We start from the raw sequence: 17,168 nt of genomic DNA on the forward strand, positions 1-17,168 counted from the left end.
TGTTATCTGTGCAGTTTTGAATAGAATGCATCCTCTTCAGATGTTTCTTTCAAAAACACTTTACCAGGGAACCACTAAATGGAATTTTAATCAAGTTTAAAACCCATTTGCTCTCTCTGATTTAACTGTTTCATAGACTTTTAAGAATAGATTGAAAGAATCATTTATTCTGTATTTCATCTTACAGTTGAACAGGCTCAAAATAAAAGTAGTAAAAAGTCAAAGAAATGCCCAAAATCAGATGAGTAGCAAATATAGCAGGGATCGGAAATCACGTTTAGTTGTGCACCAAGTTTCTGGCTTTTATTAAGCATTTTTACAAATGTTTGACTCCATGGCATATATTCATATCTACTTTATCATTGTCCTCAAGTGACAACATATTCTTTAAGTACAATGTGCTTGGCCAATATAACCAACAGGCAACTTGTGATTTCACACAAGAACACTTTCACCAAACCACAAGACTACACAAATCCTTAAAGGAAGCTGGGAACTTGCTGGGATAGACCAATAAACTCACATTCATAAATCTCTGCTGACAGTCTGCTCAGCCTTGGCTACAATTGAAACTAGCATTCATAACCTGGTTAAGAAAGCTTCAACTAACAAAGAACTATGTTGGTCTGATTAAACGGAACAAAGATTTACCACGAGATTATGATGTCTCAGTGTAAATTTAAGCAGTAAAGAGTGCAATTTCAGTCTGTAGATGAAGACACAAGATCTCCGACACAGGAACAAAATCAATCCAAGCCAGTGGTAAAAGCAAGGATGAAGCCCCGAGCTCTTGGCAGTCCAACCAGCTCCAGTGTGCCACAGAACAGTGTAAGTGGATTCAAAGGCTGCTAGTTTTCCTTTGAGCTGTGCCCAAGGAAAGATCAGGGTTCCAGTCAATGGGGAGGGACTTCCAGTTCAAAAGTTCTAGCCATGCCAAAGTGCTGGAAAACATTGCAATCTCTTTGAAGTTCACGCCTCCCTTTTGCTAGAGAGAATTACAATTGTAAAATGGGAATTCTGCAAAGTCACAGACCCAAGACCATGCCTCAACCATGTTTGGAAGAAATCCTTCAGATACGTCACTTGCAGAATTTCCAGTTTGATCTCATTTATAATTATTGTTATTATTATTACTTTTTAAAAAGACAGCATCTGACTCTAGCCTAAATCAGTCTAAAACTCACAAGAACCCTTCTGTCTCAGACTCTCAAGGACTGGAGTTACAAATCAACCATGTCCTACTCTTCGGCCCAATATAAGACTAACCCTTCACGGCTACTTGTCCCAAATATTTAAATACTTTAGCAATTAAATTACTTAAGCTAAGTCCCTCTAACATTATATTGCTTATCAAGAAAAAGAGAAGTATTTATAATTACAGGACTAATTTCAGGAAAGGTAAAAATAAAATGATACCCATCTTACTTTTGTTGTTTTTAATGAACAGTAATTGGTCAATAGCAAATATTTAGCCTTAAAAGTCTTGGCAAGTCTTAAACATAGAAGCACCAAACCAGAGTGCCTGAGGGTATCTTGAAGCATAGATTTGTGAAATGAACATTATACTTGATAAATCTTGTTATCATTCCTTTAGATTGAAAAGTCAGATGTGAAAACAAGCAAAGCCACCCTCCACCCTTCGAGATTTTATCTGACACCATGAATTTTCTGCACATTTTCTCCACTGTTCTGTCACAGTGTTCCATATTTTATGACTAACTCCGAAAGAATCATGAAGCTCAATTGTGGCAAAGGGGTGAGCAAATTCTATTGTGAAGGTCCTAAAGAAGAGAGTATAAATTGTATACCAAAGAAAGACCTAAGCAAATAAACACACAAATGAAGAAACAGCTTGGGACAAGGCAAGGACATAGCCACAGGTCCTGGTGGTTGCCCGGTTACTGTATCTCATCCCCCTTTCCACAACTTAACATGCATTTTTACTGTTGGCTCTGCAACAGCTCCTGAAGGAACTTCCTGCCTGCAGCATTGCCCTAACAACCCCAGTCAGTGTTTAAAGACCAGTGGAAAGAAAAACAACAGATCCTGACCCAGTTCTTCATAAGCATCAGTCCAATAGTAGAAACACTGTGCACACCATCTAGCTGAAAATTGGCCACAGTTTTGAAAGAGCTTTGATTGCTTGCCACGAGGCAGAAGCCATGCAGAAACAGGGAACGAAAACCAAGCCTGTTCACCCGTGTACTCACTCAGGGGTAGCTTGTGCCAGGGTCAACAGGGATGTCTCTCTGGGACCTCCAGTGGGCTTCAGCCATTGATTGCTCTGCTTGTATTTTTTAATGAAGTCCAGCAGAACAGCCTGGTGTCCAATTTTCTTGACTAGTTGCTGGATCATCCGGTCATTAAGAGCCAGGAGTGCGGCTCCACTGACTTCTTCCTCTGGGAAAAAGAAAATTAGCTTCTATATCACTTCCCAGTAAAACATGGGCATGGAAAAAGAGAGAAAATGAGTTTTCTAGTATTTAAAGGATTATCTAAATTTGCAATAGCCGTGTCTGTTAGAGTTCTGATATTAGAGTGCATAGTTTTGACTTGATGTTTCCTGCTAAGAAATTACCAGAACACAGAGTCTCGATATAAAAACATTTTGTATGCACATTAACGCCTTCTCCAGGCCAATTTTAACAGCCAAATGAAACAGAAGGTCTTTGGGGAGGCTGTTTTTATAATACCTCCTAGTTGATGTTTAATATTGGCACATCCCACATGGTATAAAACACACGGGATTCCATAAGACAAAAGAAACTCATATCGTCTGTATCAAAAGTAACTCCCAAGAGTTTGCAATCATCTAGGCATCGCTGCTCTTCAGAGCATGGTAGGTAAACTGCCCCAGTCTGTAGAAAAGAGATGAAGTTCTTCACCCAAACAGCTCCTTTTCCACCACATGCAGACACTAGGTAACAAAAGCAGCCTTCACAGCAGAGGGCACGTGCACAACTGCAGGACCCAAATCAAATTCACTGGAAGAATAATGGACTCACCTTGAAACCTGGGGACTAGCTCACCTAAGTTTTTCTCCACCAACCACTTGCAGACCTCATCCACTGACCACGCTTCCATTGCCGGGTTCTTGTCAGTACACCTGTAGAATGAAAGGTGAGGATGACCTGTCTGCCTGCCTGCCTGCCTGCCTTCCTTCCTTCCTTCCTTCCTTCCTTCCTTCCTTCCTTCCTTTCTTCCTTATTGTTGGTCCTTGATTTCTTTTCTTGTTAGTCACCTCTCTACTCTGCTACACTCTTTTCAATATTTAGCTCTTAAAGAGACTAGTTTTTTTTTTTTCCTTTTCACAATGCACACTTAGAAGTTGCTAATAAAACAAATACTTGCTTCAAACGTGGCTTTTTAGCCTATTGCCTACTCTCATGTCTTCATCGGCTCCCACTTTAATTCCACAGGCATCCCTCAGTTTAACTCACAGGCAGCCCGCGCATACAATGGCACCCAATCCTATACCATTAACACCCAGGTTTCTTCACAAAGAACAGAAAGGTGTGAAATCATCAGGAAGTGGTTGACATTTACAGAGGGGTGGGCAGAGGAGAAAGGGAGGTTGGGATCAGATAGAAGCCTGACTGAGAGATGTTTGTAAACCAGGATGGTTTAACCCCTTCTTCTCCCAGCTAGGAGAGGGGGCTTCCCACCACCCTGGCAGCTTTGGATTAGCAGATAGATGTCCCTGCCAGTTTTCTCTGGGGAAGGTGACTTCAAATATCATTCTCCCATCCTTCCAGTATTGCTCTCACATATTCTATTACATTCCCAAGTGGTACCAAACACCATTATAACTGGTAAAGTAACTAGTATTATTTTTTAAAATTGGCTGGGAAGATTCAATATTAGGAAATAATTGAAATATTAATGTCAAAGGGAAAGAAGCAAGCATAGACATTGCCAGGTACATTCTTAACTACTCACTGACTTTTCATACCACCACCCTACCCTATCAACTTCCATCATTTTCCTATTTTCTCGAGGAAGGGTCTTTCCTACCTTTATAATTCAACCCAGGGGACTTCTAACGAATTGATAGAAGCAAAAAGCAATCCTAAAATACATTAACCTTTCACCGTTACTTTCAATGTTGACTTTTATTCTAGATGATTTATCATTTTGCTGTATGATACTATTTTATAAAGAGAGCGAGAAAAAGTTCCAATGGTGGAATTGGAATTATAAGGACAAATAAAACACAAATGTATTTGTTTATATGTTTAACCTTTATTGCTGGAAGTTTTAAAAAGAAACATTTTTTGCTTGTGTGTGTGTGTTCAAGTAAGTTATGTCAGACTATGACCAGTGGGAAGAAAAAAGATGTACCCTTCATTCAGGACAGTCTGATAAGAACAGACTTCAAAAGCAATTTCCTAGAAAACAAGAAACTTCAAAGTAACGGGCCACATACTCCTAAGTATCCACAAACACGCACTGGAAAAACTGAAAACAAGGGTTAAATACAGAAGCACACCTTCTGAATCCCAGCAGTGGATCTAATTTGCTTCAGCAAACAGTAGCCACAGAGCTCCTCCCCCAGGCTAAGCAGCAATCGCGGGGTGTGAAAAGTCATTATTTGCAAGCCGCTGGTGTAAATTAAAAATCACACCTTTCTGTCACACTTCTGGCTTCCTTGCAAAGAGTAAGAGTTAGAAAAAAAAATAGAAAAGTAAGAAAGGAGAGGGAGAGAAAAACAATCTCTAAATACCAATATTAGACGGTATGCAGAATGGAAGACCCTGCCTTGCAGGCAACCATCAATAGGAGCAAGGAAAGAAAAACAATTGTTTGGAAGCATAGGTATTTTTAGTTGGTAGGAATTTACTCTAATTCTTCTTCTGATAAAAACACAACAATTATTGAATAATGAACTCAGACAAACTGGTAGTTTTTATTTTGGCTTTTCTGAATATTAAGTAAAATATTATTGCTACCTAGGCAATTTGACACTGTTACCTTAGAAAAAGCACTACACCCAATGAGAAAAAAAAATGTTATCAAGGAGCTTCAGGTTAACTTTCTGAAACCTTGAAAATATGTCAAAAGATGAGGGCAAGTACTCGTTCAAAATACTTACTTCACACAATAGCAAGAAAAGGAAAAAGAAAAATTAGTACCATGTATGAGCACACCAGCCAACAACTCTAATTCTATTAAGTTTTACTTTCATGAAATAAATTTATATTAAATATTAAAGGGACGGGACCTTCTAACTAAAGCCACAAAGAGATAAAATTTAAGGAAAAGCTGCCTACATAGAAGAGAATTTTATTTAATAAATTTTTGCTAAACTCCAAGGAAGATAATAACATAGACTACTGTGAGAATGACTTAGAATTTGTAATATAATACAAAGTATTAACCACAAAGGAGCAGTTTTTTTAATTTATTTATTTCTTTATTAATTAATTAAAGATTTCTGTCTCTTCCCCACCGCCACCTCCCCTTTCCCTCCTCCTCCCCCAATCAAGTCCCCCTCCCTCGTCAGCCCAAAGAGCAATCAGGGTTCCCTGCCCTGTGGGAAGTCCAAGGACCACCCACCTCCATCCAGGTCTAGTAAGGTGAGCATCCAAACTGCCTAGGCTCCCACAAAACCAATAGGTGCAGTAGGATCAAAAACCCATTGCCATTGTTCTTGGGGTCTCAGTAGTCCTCATTGTCAAATATGTTCAGAGAGACAGGTTTTAACCCAGGCTTTTTCAGACCCAGGCCAGCTGGCCTTGGTGAGTTCCCGATAGGACATCCCCATTGTCTCAGTGTGTGGGTGCCCCCCTGGCGGTCCTGAGTTCCTTGCTCGTGCTCTCTCTCCTGGTGCTAAAGGAGCAGTTTTTAATATTTTAGTAAAACATTAAAAGATCTTGCCTTTTTTTCTGTTTCCATTTTTCATTTTCCTGCAGTCTAAAAGCTGAGACAAGAAGGTTTCTAAGAGCTTTGCTTGTAGAACGTGTTCTCATCTGGAAAAGTTCCCCATCATACCCTACAAAGAGCTTCCAACTTTCAGGTCAGGACAGAACAAAATGAGCCATGGAGAAGAAATATTCCAAGCCATAGCTGTCATATTGTCCAGAGTCTAGGCCATTATGTTGGATAGCAGTCTTGGTAGCATTTGAGGTGACAGCATCAGGGTGCTGGTCACCACCTTGTCTACTTGGACCAACATCATCCCACACATTGCTAGACAGGATGGTCTGCACCCTGGAAGAGTCAACGAGGGTTCCTTTCTTCAGTTATCAGGATGTTTGCTGCAGATAACCCAGTTCAGGGTGAGTAGATGTATGGAGGTCTTGCCAGAAAAATAAGATGCCCGCTGCCAGAGAAGCAGGGTAAGGCAGGGCTCATTGGGATGGGGAACAATGCTGGGAAATACAAGGCTGCTGAATTTCCCTCTAGCATCTTGGAAACAAAGACAAAAGTCTTTGTTCATCATGTGACGATAGATGCACTTTAAACAGTGAAGGAGCTGGGGAAGGTGTGGTCCATATGAGTAGACCTCAAGGAAGCTACAAGGTAGACAGTGTCGCTTGGGATTTATGAGCTGTTTGTAGATCGGCCTGGGCTTGGGAGTGCCATTGATTGAGAGAGTGTTTATTGCTTTCAAAAGGTTATTTAGGCAGCAAAGTCAGAAGACTACAAGAAAGGAGTCTTTCTTGAAATAAAAGTCACATGTGCTAGAAGAGTTTTATATCCTCTGGCGTTAATACAAGTATCAATTTTCAGTCATTTTTCAAAGTGTAGATTTTTTTAAAGCCCTAAACTCTTATAGGAATAATATTTCATTTTTCCCATCAATTTTTTTTTGCCAGAAAAACATCAGCGACTATAAAGCTAGCCACACTCATTGAGGTGGCCCCGTGAGCCATAGGAACTGGCCGATTTTGTACACACAAGAGGTACAAAATTAAAGGTGTTCGGTGAGATAACTCAACAGAAGTCCATCTGCATAGTCTGCCCAAGACATGGGGCTAAGTTCCCAGCCCCCACTCAAAAATGTTTATGATGCTCCAGCCATATGACTGGAAGTTTTGATTGTCTGGCTTCTGTCTTCCATCTTTTTCTCCAGCAGATCTTTTCAGAGGGATCTATAATTTACCACTGGTGTGAAACTGAGGAAGAGGGAAAGGAGTGAGCACAAGAGTCCTTATCTAATTTTATTTATTATTGTATGTGTACCTGTGTGGAGTGGGGCAAGATGATGAGCACCTGTCACAGTGTGTTGTGGAGTCACAGGGTGGTTTTGTGATGTCTTTCTCTCATTCCACCTTTGCTTGGGGTCAAGGGATTGAATTCAGTTGTTAGACTTGCCCTTACATTTTGTATTCTTGTGTTTACCAAGACACAATCTGGGAGGTTTAATTAAAATAATGAATGAGAGCAGCCCTGAGTAGGGTCTTCAGTCTTCCAGTCTCTTTCATGACTTTTCAGTCACAAACACCTGGGTCGCTTGACCTTCCCGTTATACTTATTTGGTTCCTGCTTCTGAGCACTTTATGGTAAAAACTAGGGCTTGGGAGCAGAGCAAATATCTTCCTGGCTCTTGGTAGAGACATAATGTCAAACTGCTGTTTGTGGCTGTCAGTTCTTTCAAAATTCATTTATAAATTCCAAATAAAGTTAATATGTTTTACTTTCTAGTGTTCAGATGGGGAAAAAAGAGGCTGAAATACTTTACAGGAGGACTTTAGCTACTGGACGATAAAACATATCCTATAGTTATAATAAAGATACAGGCCATGTAAAGGAACAAAAGTGAGTCATTTTCTAGTACAGGAAAGAGTGGGAACAGGGAAATGGAAATTCACAACTGGGAGAGCTAAGACCACTGCTCAAAAATAGTGTCAAGAAAAGGCATTAATGAACACGTTGTGTTAAGACAATGCTCATATCACCTATAAAACAAATAAGCTATTTAATTGAATTAAATGTGTAAATGGAAAATTAATTAAAATGACAAAATATGATTACATAAAACAAATGATGAATATATTTCACTAATATATATAATACATGTGTATACATATATATGAGTTCTTAAAGCCAACAGGATAAATATGCCAATATTTAAAAATAATGTACAATTTATGAACTAAATTTTAAACCTAAAATATTTCATGTTCTTTGTAATAAAGATAATTAACTTCCATTTTGATTTATTCTGTTTAAAAATAGCCGCAGCAAAGGTTCCGGTCCCGAGTGTGTCCTGCATTGTTACAGGAGCAGAGACCGGTAGAGCTTTTCTGTCATGCTGTTTTCATTTTATGGGTAAAAGTCATGCAACTTTCAGAGGTGATTCATATAAAATTTTGTAGCATGGCTTTAAATTCTAATCTAACCAATTTAAAAGCCATTATTATTGCCAATAAACTTCCAAAATATCTTCACCAAATGACACCAAATTAATACTTCATAACATTACATAGAGAAGAAAGGAACACAAGGCCATGTGCCACAGCAAGCACATGTTAAAACAGAGTTAACCAATGAGTGGAACATTATGCAAATCAGAAGTACTCTGGAAAAACCCTACCTGGAGAAGCAGCAGAGACAGATGGTTCAACGACAACACATCTAAAATAGCATGACCTAAGTGTGTGAAGAGAATAAAGTATGACATCTCTCTGTGCTCTGCCACTTTTGTCCTGTGGTAGGCTCTTGCCATCAGTGTTTTATCCCGGGTACCAAGTTCTATCCACTGCTTGCAGAAGCACTTAGCATAGTGGTTCTCCACCTGTAGGTCTTTACCCCTTTGGGAGTCGACTCTTTCACAGGGGTCACCTAAGACCACTGGAAAACAGATATCTACAATTTGATTCATAGCAGTAATAAAATATAGCTATGAAGAAGCAATGAAAATAATTTGATGGTTGGGTGTCACCACAATATGAGGAACTGTTTTAAAGGGTCACCGCATTAAGAAGGTTGAGAACCTTAGTGTCTCAGGACAGCAGCAGTTGCTCCAGCACAGGGTTCAGTTCCTTTCCCTGAGTTTCTTGCGTGGGAGTGTGCAGAGGCTGTGACTTGCAGGGGGAAGAGTTGCTCCTGAGGGGTGTGAGGTTGCTGTTGACCCATGCTGCTCTTCCTATTGAATAAAGAAATTGCTTTTTAAAAATGGATCTTCTGGCTCATCTCATATGAGTCAGCTGTGGACTCTTCATGAAAACATTGACTATTGACTCCCGATGCCTTTCCCAAAAATATTGTGGTTCAGTTGGATTGGGGTGAGCCCTGTAACTGTCCTTATAGTTTTATAAACCTACGTGTATAAAGTGTACATAGGAACCTGATTATAAAGTTGTTTTTCTCTGTGGAAAAATATGTAAAACATGAAATTACTGTTTTAACCCTTTGAGGTAAATTTACATCACTCTGAAAGCATCACTGTCCATTTTTCAAAGACCTTGTAACTAAAAACTCTGTTCATTGACCATAGCTCCTAATTCGTAGCCTTTGGGAGCAAGGATTAGACTTCCTGTTCCTATGAAATTTTAATTAAAAAATTATTCATGTAAGTACTTATGTGGAATATTTTAACCCCATTACCCTCTTTTACACCATTCTGAAATTCTTCTTGCAACAAGAACCCTCCTATTTTTTTTTTTTGAGTGTGACCCACAGAATTTAATCATGATTGCTAGCAGGAGGAGGGGTTTAATTTACTGAAACATGGGCAACTGGTTGGTTGCTACACTGCTTAAGGCAATGATATCCATTTCCCTAAAACCCAGTGAAAATAATGACAAGGCCTCATGAGGTCCTCATCTATGCATGATGAACACTGATAGGATTAAGTCTGTGCAGTCTTGTGTGAGTAAACACAACTGCAGTGGGTTCATGATTGGATTTTACTGATCTAGATTTCGATATAACTAGAATCATACAACTATTACTGTGTGTCTAGCTGATTTTTTCTTTTTCTTTTTTGAGATACTTTCTGCACTAGTCAATGTTCTATTGTTGTGACAAAGACACTGTATCCAAAACAACTTTTATAAAAGGAAGCATTTAATTGGGGGCTGGCTTACAGTTTCAGAGGTTTAGTCCATTGTCATCATAGTAGGGAACATGAGAGAGACTGGGCCTTTCAAAAGCCTACCTGCACTGTCACACTTCCTCCAACAAGGGCACATGTCCTAGCCCTTCTAATCCTTTCAAATAGTGCTACTTCCTGGTGACTAAGCATTCAAAGATATGAGCCTCTGAGGGCCATTCTTATTAAAACTATCACAGGGTTTTATATAGCCTAGGCTGGCCCCAGACTCACTATCTAGCTTTGTTCTTTTGAATCTCCTGCCTCCACATTCCCAGCGGTGTGATTATAGACTATACCACAATGCCTGAATTATGTGGTGCTGGGAACTGGTTCTAAGGCTTCACATTTGCTAGAGAAAATCTTCACCAACTGAGCTATGTTCACATCCCTAGTACTTCACTTAGAATAATTTCCAGAAGCTCCATCTATGTTGTCAAGCATAGTAGAATCCTTTCTTCCAATGACTGTCTAATAGGCTATCACAGGATCTACCATGTTTTATCTGCTACTCAGGGAAGACGTAGTTGGGTTGGACCACTTTTTTTGTGTCACATGTATCAATTCAAGCCCTTGCTTTAGAAATATGATTTTGTGAGTTTTTAGTTTTAGGTTTTTTGAAATAGGGTCTCCCTTGTTAGCCCAGGCTGGCCTGGATTTTACTCTGCAACACAGGCTAGCCTTGAATTTGAAGCAATCCTTTTGCTAGGTCTTTGGAATGCAGGGATTAAAGGCTGAGCCAGCACAGCCTTCTTCCTAATCTGACTTTAATGCTATAGAAATTTATACTAATCACTGGTGCACTCTCTCTCCTGCTGCATCAGCAGCATAAGGGGAGCCACACAGATGATCTGGTAAAATCCTTTCACTTTCTAGATGAACAAAGGCTTTCAGGAGTGCCAAGTGTCTTTACACAAAACTAGAAAAATAAAATATATTTAAAAATGATTGAATGTCTATGTGTGGTGTGTGAGTGCGTGTTTGTATACATGTGTGTACAGTTGTGCTCATGTGTGCACACATCCACTTTTGCTTCTCTGCCACTTCCCACCTTATTTAGTTATCGACCTTTTAAATTTATTTATGAGATGGGATCTCTCGCTAGAGCCAGTGCTCGCTCTTTTGTCTGGATGTAATATGGAGTTTACATGCCCCGACTGCGGCACCTTCTGTTGCTGGGACTATAGGTGTTTACTGCCATACCTGACTTTTATGTGGGTATAGAGCACTGAGCTCAAGACTTATGATTGTGCAGTGAATTTTTAGCCCATTGAGCCGGAAATAAACGTTTACTGTGTTGGTACAGCAAATAAAATGAGCTGTATTTAATGATAGTATGCAATAAAGCCTTTTCAGAGCAGTAAAAGCCAGGAGCTCTAATGGGATGACAACTGTGTCTGTTCATCTTTATGTCTGTGTGCTGAGCTCTTTGACACACTGTAGGCTGGCAAAGGACATGGTTCACTTTCCTTTCTGTTACTCTGATAAAACACTGGGACCAAAAGCTACTTAAGGGAAGAAGGGGTTTGCTTAACTTTTACTTCCAGGTCACAGTTTAGAACTGAGGGTTGTCAAGGCAAAAACTCAAGCAGGAACCTGAAGAAGGAGAAGGCTGTTTACCCACTTGTCCACCGGCAAATGCTCAGTTGACTTTCCTATATATCCTAGGCCCAACTGCGGAGGAACGGCACCGCCCACAGCGGGCTTAATTCCTGCACGTCAGTCATCAACCCAGATAACCTCTTACTGATAGAGGTAATTTTCCAATTGAGGTTCCCTCTTCTGAGGTGACTCTAGATTGTGTCAAGCTGACAATAAAAACTAACCAAGACACATACCGAGTTAACATTTTAAGCAGAGACGCAGGCGGAATTCCTGGGTGACTCTGCTCTGAAGAAAGCATCATATGTACAGAGCCAGATGTCTATGTAGACAGAGAGGTGTCTGAATCTAGTTAGCCAGGTAAAATGTGAGGACTCCCTCCCACCTGTTTTCTTGTCGCCCTGTGCCTACAGTGCTGTGCATACCTGCAAAGGCTCACTCTGTAGCAATCTCCTGCCTGCAGAAACTCCTCAGGGTGCTGGGTGAGAAAGAAGAGGAGATTTCCAAGGAGCATCTGAGGTCAGGTATCTGGGCATCTCTAATCTGGGACCATTTCGAGAACTGGACTCTATTGTGTCTGCAGTTCCAGCTCTTCCAGATTTCTAGAGATGTCAGGCATAGGAAGGGATGGGCACATGAGAGTTGGAGTCATGCCCATCTCCAGGGAACCAAAAAAAAAAAAAAAAAAGATGCAGGTACCCGTCTTCCATATCATAGGCTAAGTGGGTCACAGCCATTATGATTGGGCAATGTTCTCTTGTTGATGTTAGCCTGGGTGTGAGTTCAGAACTTCTGGGGTGAAGTGGGCCAGAGAGAGCATGGACATTCAAGAACGAACTTGGCTATGGAAATACCTCACTAGCTAAATTCGGTCAACACAAAGAGGGGCTACTAGGGCGTTCAGGTAGGCAGTGTGAGCACTGATACATGAAGACATTACAGTGTGTGTCTGGGTCATTGTATCCATACCCCTCTTCACTGTCCCCTCTCTCCAGGATGGACTCTGGGCTTATTGCTCCCAGGGAGCAAAGTCATAGCATAGAAACTAGAAATGATTATGTATGTTTTTGGTGTTTTAAAGCAAAATCCAGAGCCCTAAAAAAAAGTTTAAGTGTTTTTCCATCTTAGAGAATATTCTGACTGGGAAGACCTCTGGATAAGGAACACCTTGGCCTCCTTGTAGCACTTCAAAGAGGGAGTATTCCTGAACTTGAATCTCTGCACAGATCTGGGGAACTGGAGGCCTTTGGTTAATTTTTTTGTGCCTCAGACTCATGGTGGATTCGGTGCCAGCGTTAACACACATGGACTTCCACCCCAGCCAAGAAGCTGTCTTTAATTGACACCCACTTGCAAAGAAAAAAATTAGTTGACATCAATGGATTCTCACTGAGTATATTAACCACATTTTAGGATAGGCCACATGCCCAGCAGTAGATGACAAACACAAAATGAACTGAATGATATTTATATAGACTTTTTGTTTCATATTGTGTTTGGGTACTTTTTTCCTTATTGATATTTTGCTCATATATTTTGGTTTCTGATTTTTTGTATGTGAATTTCTTGGGTGATTGATTTTCCTTTTTTTTAAAGTTATAAACTGTTTGGCCCATTAGCTCAGGCTTCTTATTAAGTAATTTTTATATCTTACATTAGTCCATAATTTGTGTCTGAGTTTGCCAAGTGGCTTGGTACCTTTTTTGGCAAGGCTGCCACATCTTGCTTCCTCTGTGGCTGGGTCACGACTGGAGACTGCAGAATCCTCTTCCCAGAATTCGCCTGTTGTCATTGCCCTGCTTGGCTACTGGCCAATCAGCATTTTATTAAACAAGTACAAGAAACAAATGTTTATAGGGTAAAACCATTGTCCCACAGCACTGTCCCACCCCCTTTTTTAATAAACAAGAATTCTGAATCTAATATTCTTTGTTTGGCTTTTCTCCTGATCATTATCCATAACAACTTGTAACCAACATTCTAAACAAAAGAAAATATCCATAGTCTCTTTTTTTTTTTTTGAGTGTGGGCATAGTTTATCTAAGCTACTTCTTGCTGATTGGGGGCACTGATAATCTAATGGGACCTAAAGAAAATTTAAAATTATGATCAAGTCATGACTGGAGTATCCTGTGAGGCTTGATCATCTCTGGAAGCAGTCTTGAGTCTGTTATGGATGGAGAACTCAGACATCTGGGCCATCCTTTCCTACCAGATTTCTCAGATGGTCTTCCTTGATCAAATCTGATTTTTTTTAACTCAGAATGAATCCACAGGCTCTCATTTCCTGTGGAAACAAAAGCAAAACATCTTCTCCAAAGCAACATACTTTTTGACTTCAATTTTGAAGTCAAGGTATTTTCAAAATACCTATCTTGGATTAATTCAGCAGCATCTATAAACAAATATCTTTTAGCAGCTGTTGCTCCTTCCTCAGCATTCAAACAATTCAAAGAAAACATAATAACATATAGTGTCAGGATTCTGTGTGTGTTTTCCATCTTTACATGGCTTTATTTTAAACTCTCTTTTATTTTTAATTTTTGGCTTTTTGAGACAGGGTTTTTCTATGTATCTTTGTTCTGGAACTCACTCTGTAGACCAGGCTGTCCTTGAACTCACAGAGATTGGTCTGTCTCTGCCTTCCAAGTGTTGGGGTTAAAGACATGTGCCACCACACCTTGAACTCACAGAGGTTGGACTGCCTCTGCCTCCCAAGTATTGTGAATAAAGGCATGTGCTACCACACCCAACTACTCTCCTTCTTTATTTTAAGAACTTTATCTTTTTTTTCTTTTTTTCTCCTAAGCCTACATGTATTTTTAAACACACTGTAAACCATTCAGAGGTTTTCTTCATCTGAATCTATCTTTACTATATATCTCTTTTTCTGACCACATGAGTCTTTAATTTGGTAAGCAATATGGCTATGATTAAAGCTCAGCTAGATCAATCTGTAGTACATGAGACACTTAATATCAGGGTCATGGGTTTGAGCCCCACGTGGATATCATTCTGTTGCCTGAGGTTTTCTATCCCACCAGGTCCCACAGCCATTTAGCCTCAAAGAAATCACACAGAGGTATACATTAGTTATAAACTGATTGGCTCATTAGATCAGGCTTCTTATTAACTAATTTTTATAACTTACATTATCCCCTAATTCTTGTCTGAGTTAGCCATGTGTCTTGGTACTTTTTTTTGGGGGGGGGGAGGCAGTCACATCTTGCTTCCTCTGCAGGTAGGTCACGACTGCTGATTGTTTGCTTTTCAAAAAGAAAGAAAAAACAGAGTTGGGTATGTGGGAAAGTGAAAAAGACCTGGAAGGAGGAGGAGGAGGGGAAGATGATACTGTTTAAAGATATGTTTTCATTTAAGAAAAAGCTTCTTGTGCCTAAACATGACCCATGTGTAGTAGTGAGGTTGAGTAAAGACAGTGGTTATTGTGACCAAACACTATGTGTCCAATTACTAAAAGCCAGATTTCCCCTGACTACTATCTCCAACCCATGTTCATGTCATGGAATACATTACACAGTGACCGGGAATAAGATGGGCAAAGTCCAAGTGATGTGAAGCTCCTTGTCTTTTCTAATTACTTGGAACAAATAGATTCTAAACTGTAGGAGGAAGGCTGCTAGTTTGTTCCCAGCTGCTTAGCCACAAAATAATCACACAGAAACTGTATTAATTAAATCACTGTTTTTCCCATTAGCTCTAGCTTTTTATTGGCTAACTCCTACATATTAATTTAAACCATATCTATTAATCTGGGTATCGCCACATGGCTGTGGCTTCCCAGCTAAAGTTCTGGTATCAGTCTCTGGTGGGGCTACATGGCTTCTCTATGACTCTGCCTTTATCCTCCCAGCATTCAGTTTAGTTTTCCCTGCCTACCTCTATTCTTTTGCCCTATCAGGTCAAGCCCGTTGTCTTTATTAAATAACCAATTGTATAAACAGCATATAAAGGGAAATCCCATATCACCTCTTTTATTGTTTAAATAAAAAAGGAAGGTTTTAACTTTAACATAGTAAAATTATATATAACAAGACAGGTATCAAGCAAGAATTAGTTATAATATAATATTTATATCTACTTTATCTTTTATCATATTCAAGAAAAACTATAACTATCTATTCTTCAACTCCATCAAAGACTCCAGAAGAATATAATATTACCTAAGTAAACAATAAGCAATTTCTTTACTGCCCACACAGGAACATGCATACCCACATGCTCATACAGGTACATGCAGACACACATGCCCACACAGGCACATGCATTCACACATAACCACATAGGCTCATGCATACCCACAAATCCACATGTATACCACAGATACACACATAATATTAATAATAAATAATATGGTGACCACCCCGTTCACAGATGGCTTATAAATGGTTTACCTATTGTGAAGGTAAAAATAGTTATAAAATTTTTTCTTTTTGGACACATTCCACAGAATGGTCCTATGTTGTTGGATAAACTAAACTAACAGACACAGTGAACTCCTCTGAGCTATGGGAGTGTTCTCTAGCTGTAACGTTGTCTAGTTTTGTATCCCACGACCACAAGCGCTTGCTGAGCACTTGAAATGTGGGTAATGGAACTAAAGCAATTGCTTTTCAGCTTTAATTTTAATTAAGTTTAATGTGTCACTACAGCAATAGGTCCTGCAGGGGCATAGTTTCTGTGTTGTTCAAACTTTAATTACAGGGGACGAGTGACAGGATCTATCACTGTCTGCCCATAACCTGCCAGGTTCTGAAAAATCCTTCTGCGACATGCAGAAGCACTGGGCAACAGAGGCCAGGAGTTGCAGGGTATGCTCTTAGCGAGTCTTAGCCATGAACAGATAGGATTTGACACATCTGACACATCCTTCACCCCTGTCTGACTATGTGAGGCAGCTACACTGGGCAGGCTAATCCGTTCACCCTTTACCAATGTCTCCTCTGCTTCCCTTTCCACAACTCTCCTGGCATTTCTTTGCATCCAAATTCTCCAGGGAGCTGCTTCTTGTGATACAAAAAACTGAGAGTACTTACTACTAGCTGCAAAGCCATACTGACCAGTCAGTGTAATTGAAAATGTTACTTTCCAAAAGCAAAGAGTTCAGGGGGTCAAGTAATAGAAACAGACAACTGAAGTTCAGATCCTGGTACCCACCATACCAGGATGCATGGCTTTGGACAAACTACACATCCTAAGGCTCAGTTTATTTTCTGTGAGAAAGAAAAGTACTAACTTTGCTTGGCTCACAGGACTGCAGTAATGCCCAAATCAGTTATCAGTGGTGCTTAGCATATGTTGATGCTTTAGTTGATTGTGTATTTTATAGATGACGTGGAGGGAAAGGGGTGGCATGGTCAACTCTGGTATTGAAATGTGACAATAATCAAAGAGCTCTGAATAATCTAATCTGTATCAGAGCTGTTTTTTTAAATAAATATTTGGGTGTGCACATGCATGAGGAGGTCAGATGACAGCTCTATGTAGGTGTTATCCTCAGGAATGTTGC

The 17,168-nt window shown here is 39.8% G+C and overlaps 1 protein-coding gene across 1 annotated transcript in view; it reads right to left on the reverse strand.

Moving 5' to 3' along the window:
* Nucleotides 1-3,471, reverse strand: part of Samd3 (sterile alpha motif domain containing 3) — a 62,675-nt gene extending 59,204 nt beyond the window's left edge. The window contains exons 1-3 of the mRNA XM_050138073.1: nucleotides 3,441-3,471; nucleotides 3,006-3,106; nucleotides 2,211-2,400 (exon numbers count right to left, since the gene is read on the reverse strand). Coding sequence (XP_049994030.1) covers nucleotides 2,211-2,400; nucleotides 3,006-3,084 — 269 coding nt within the window. The 5' untranslated portion in view covers nucleotides 3,085-3,106; nucleotides 3,441-3,471. The remainder of the gene's footprint in view (nucleotides 1-2,210; nucleotides 2,401-3,005; nucleotides 3,107-3,440) is intronic.
* Nucleotides 3,472-17,168: the final 13,697 nt, after the last annotated feature.

The sequence above is a fragment of the Alexandromys fortis genome, unplaced genomic scaffold (genome assembly GCF_014885135.2).
Source record: "Alexandromys fortis isolate MF-2015 unplaced genomic scaffold, M_Fortis_MF-2015_v1.1 scaffold_14, whole genome shotgun sequence".
Classification (NCBI taxonomy): domain Eukaryota; kingdom Metazoa; phylum Chordata; class Mammalia; order Rodentia; family Cricetidae; genus Alexandromys; species Alexandromys fortis.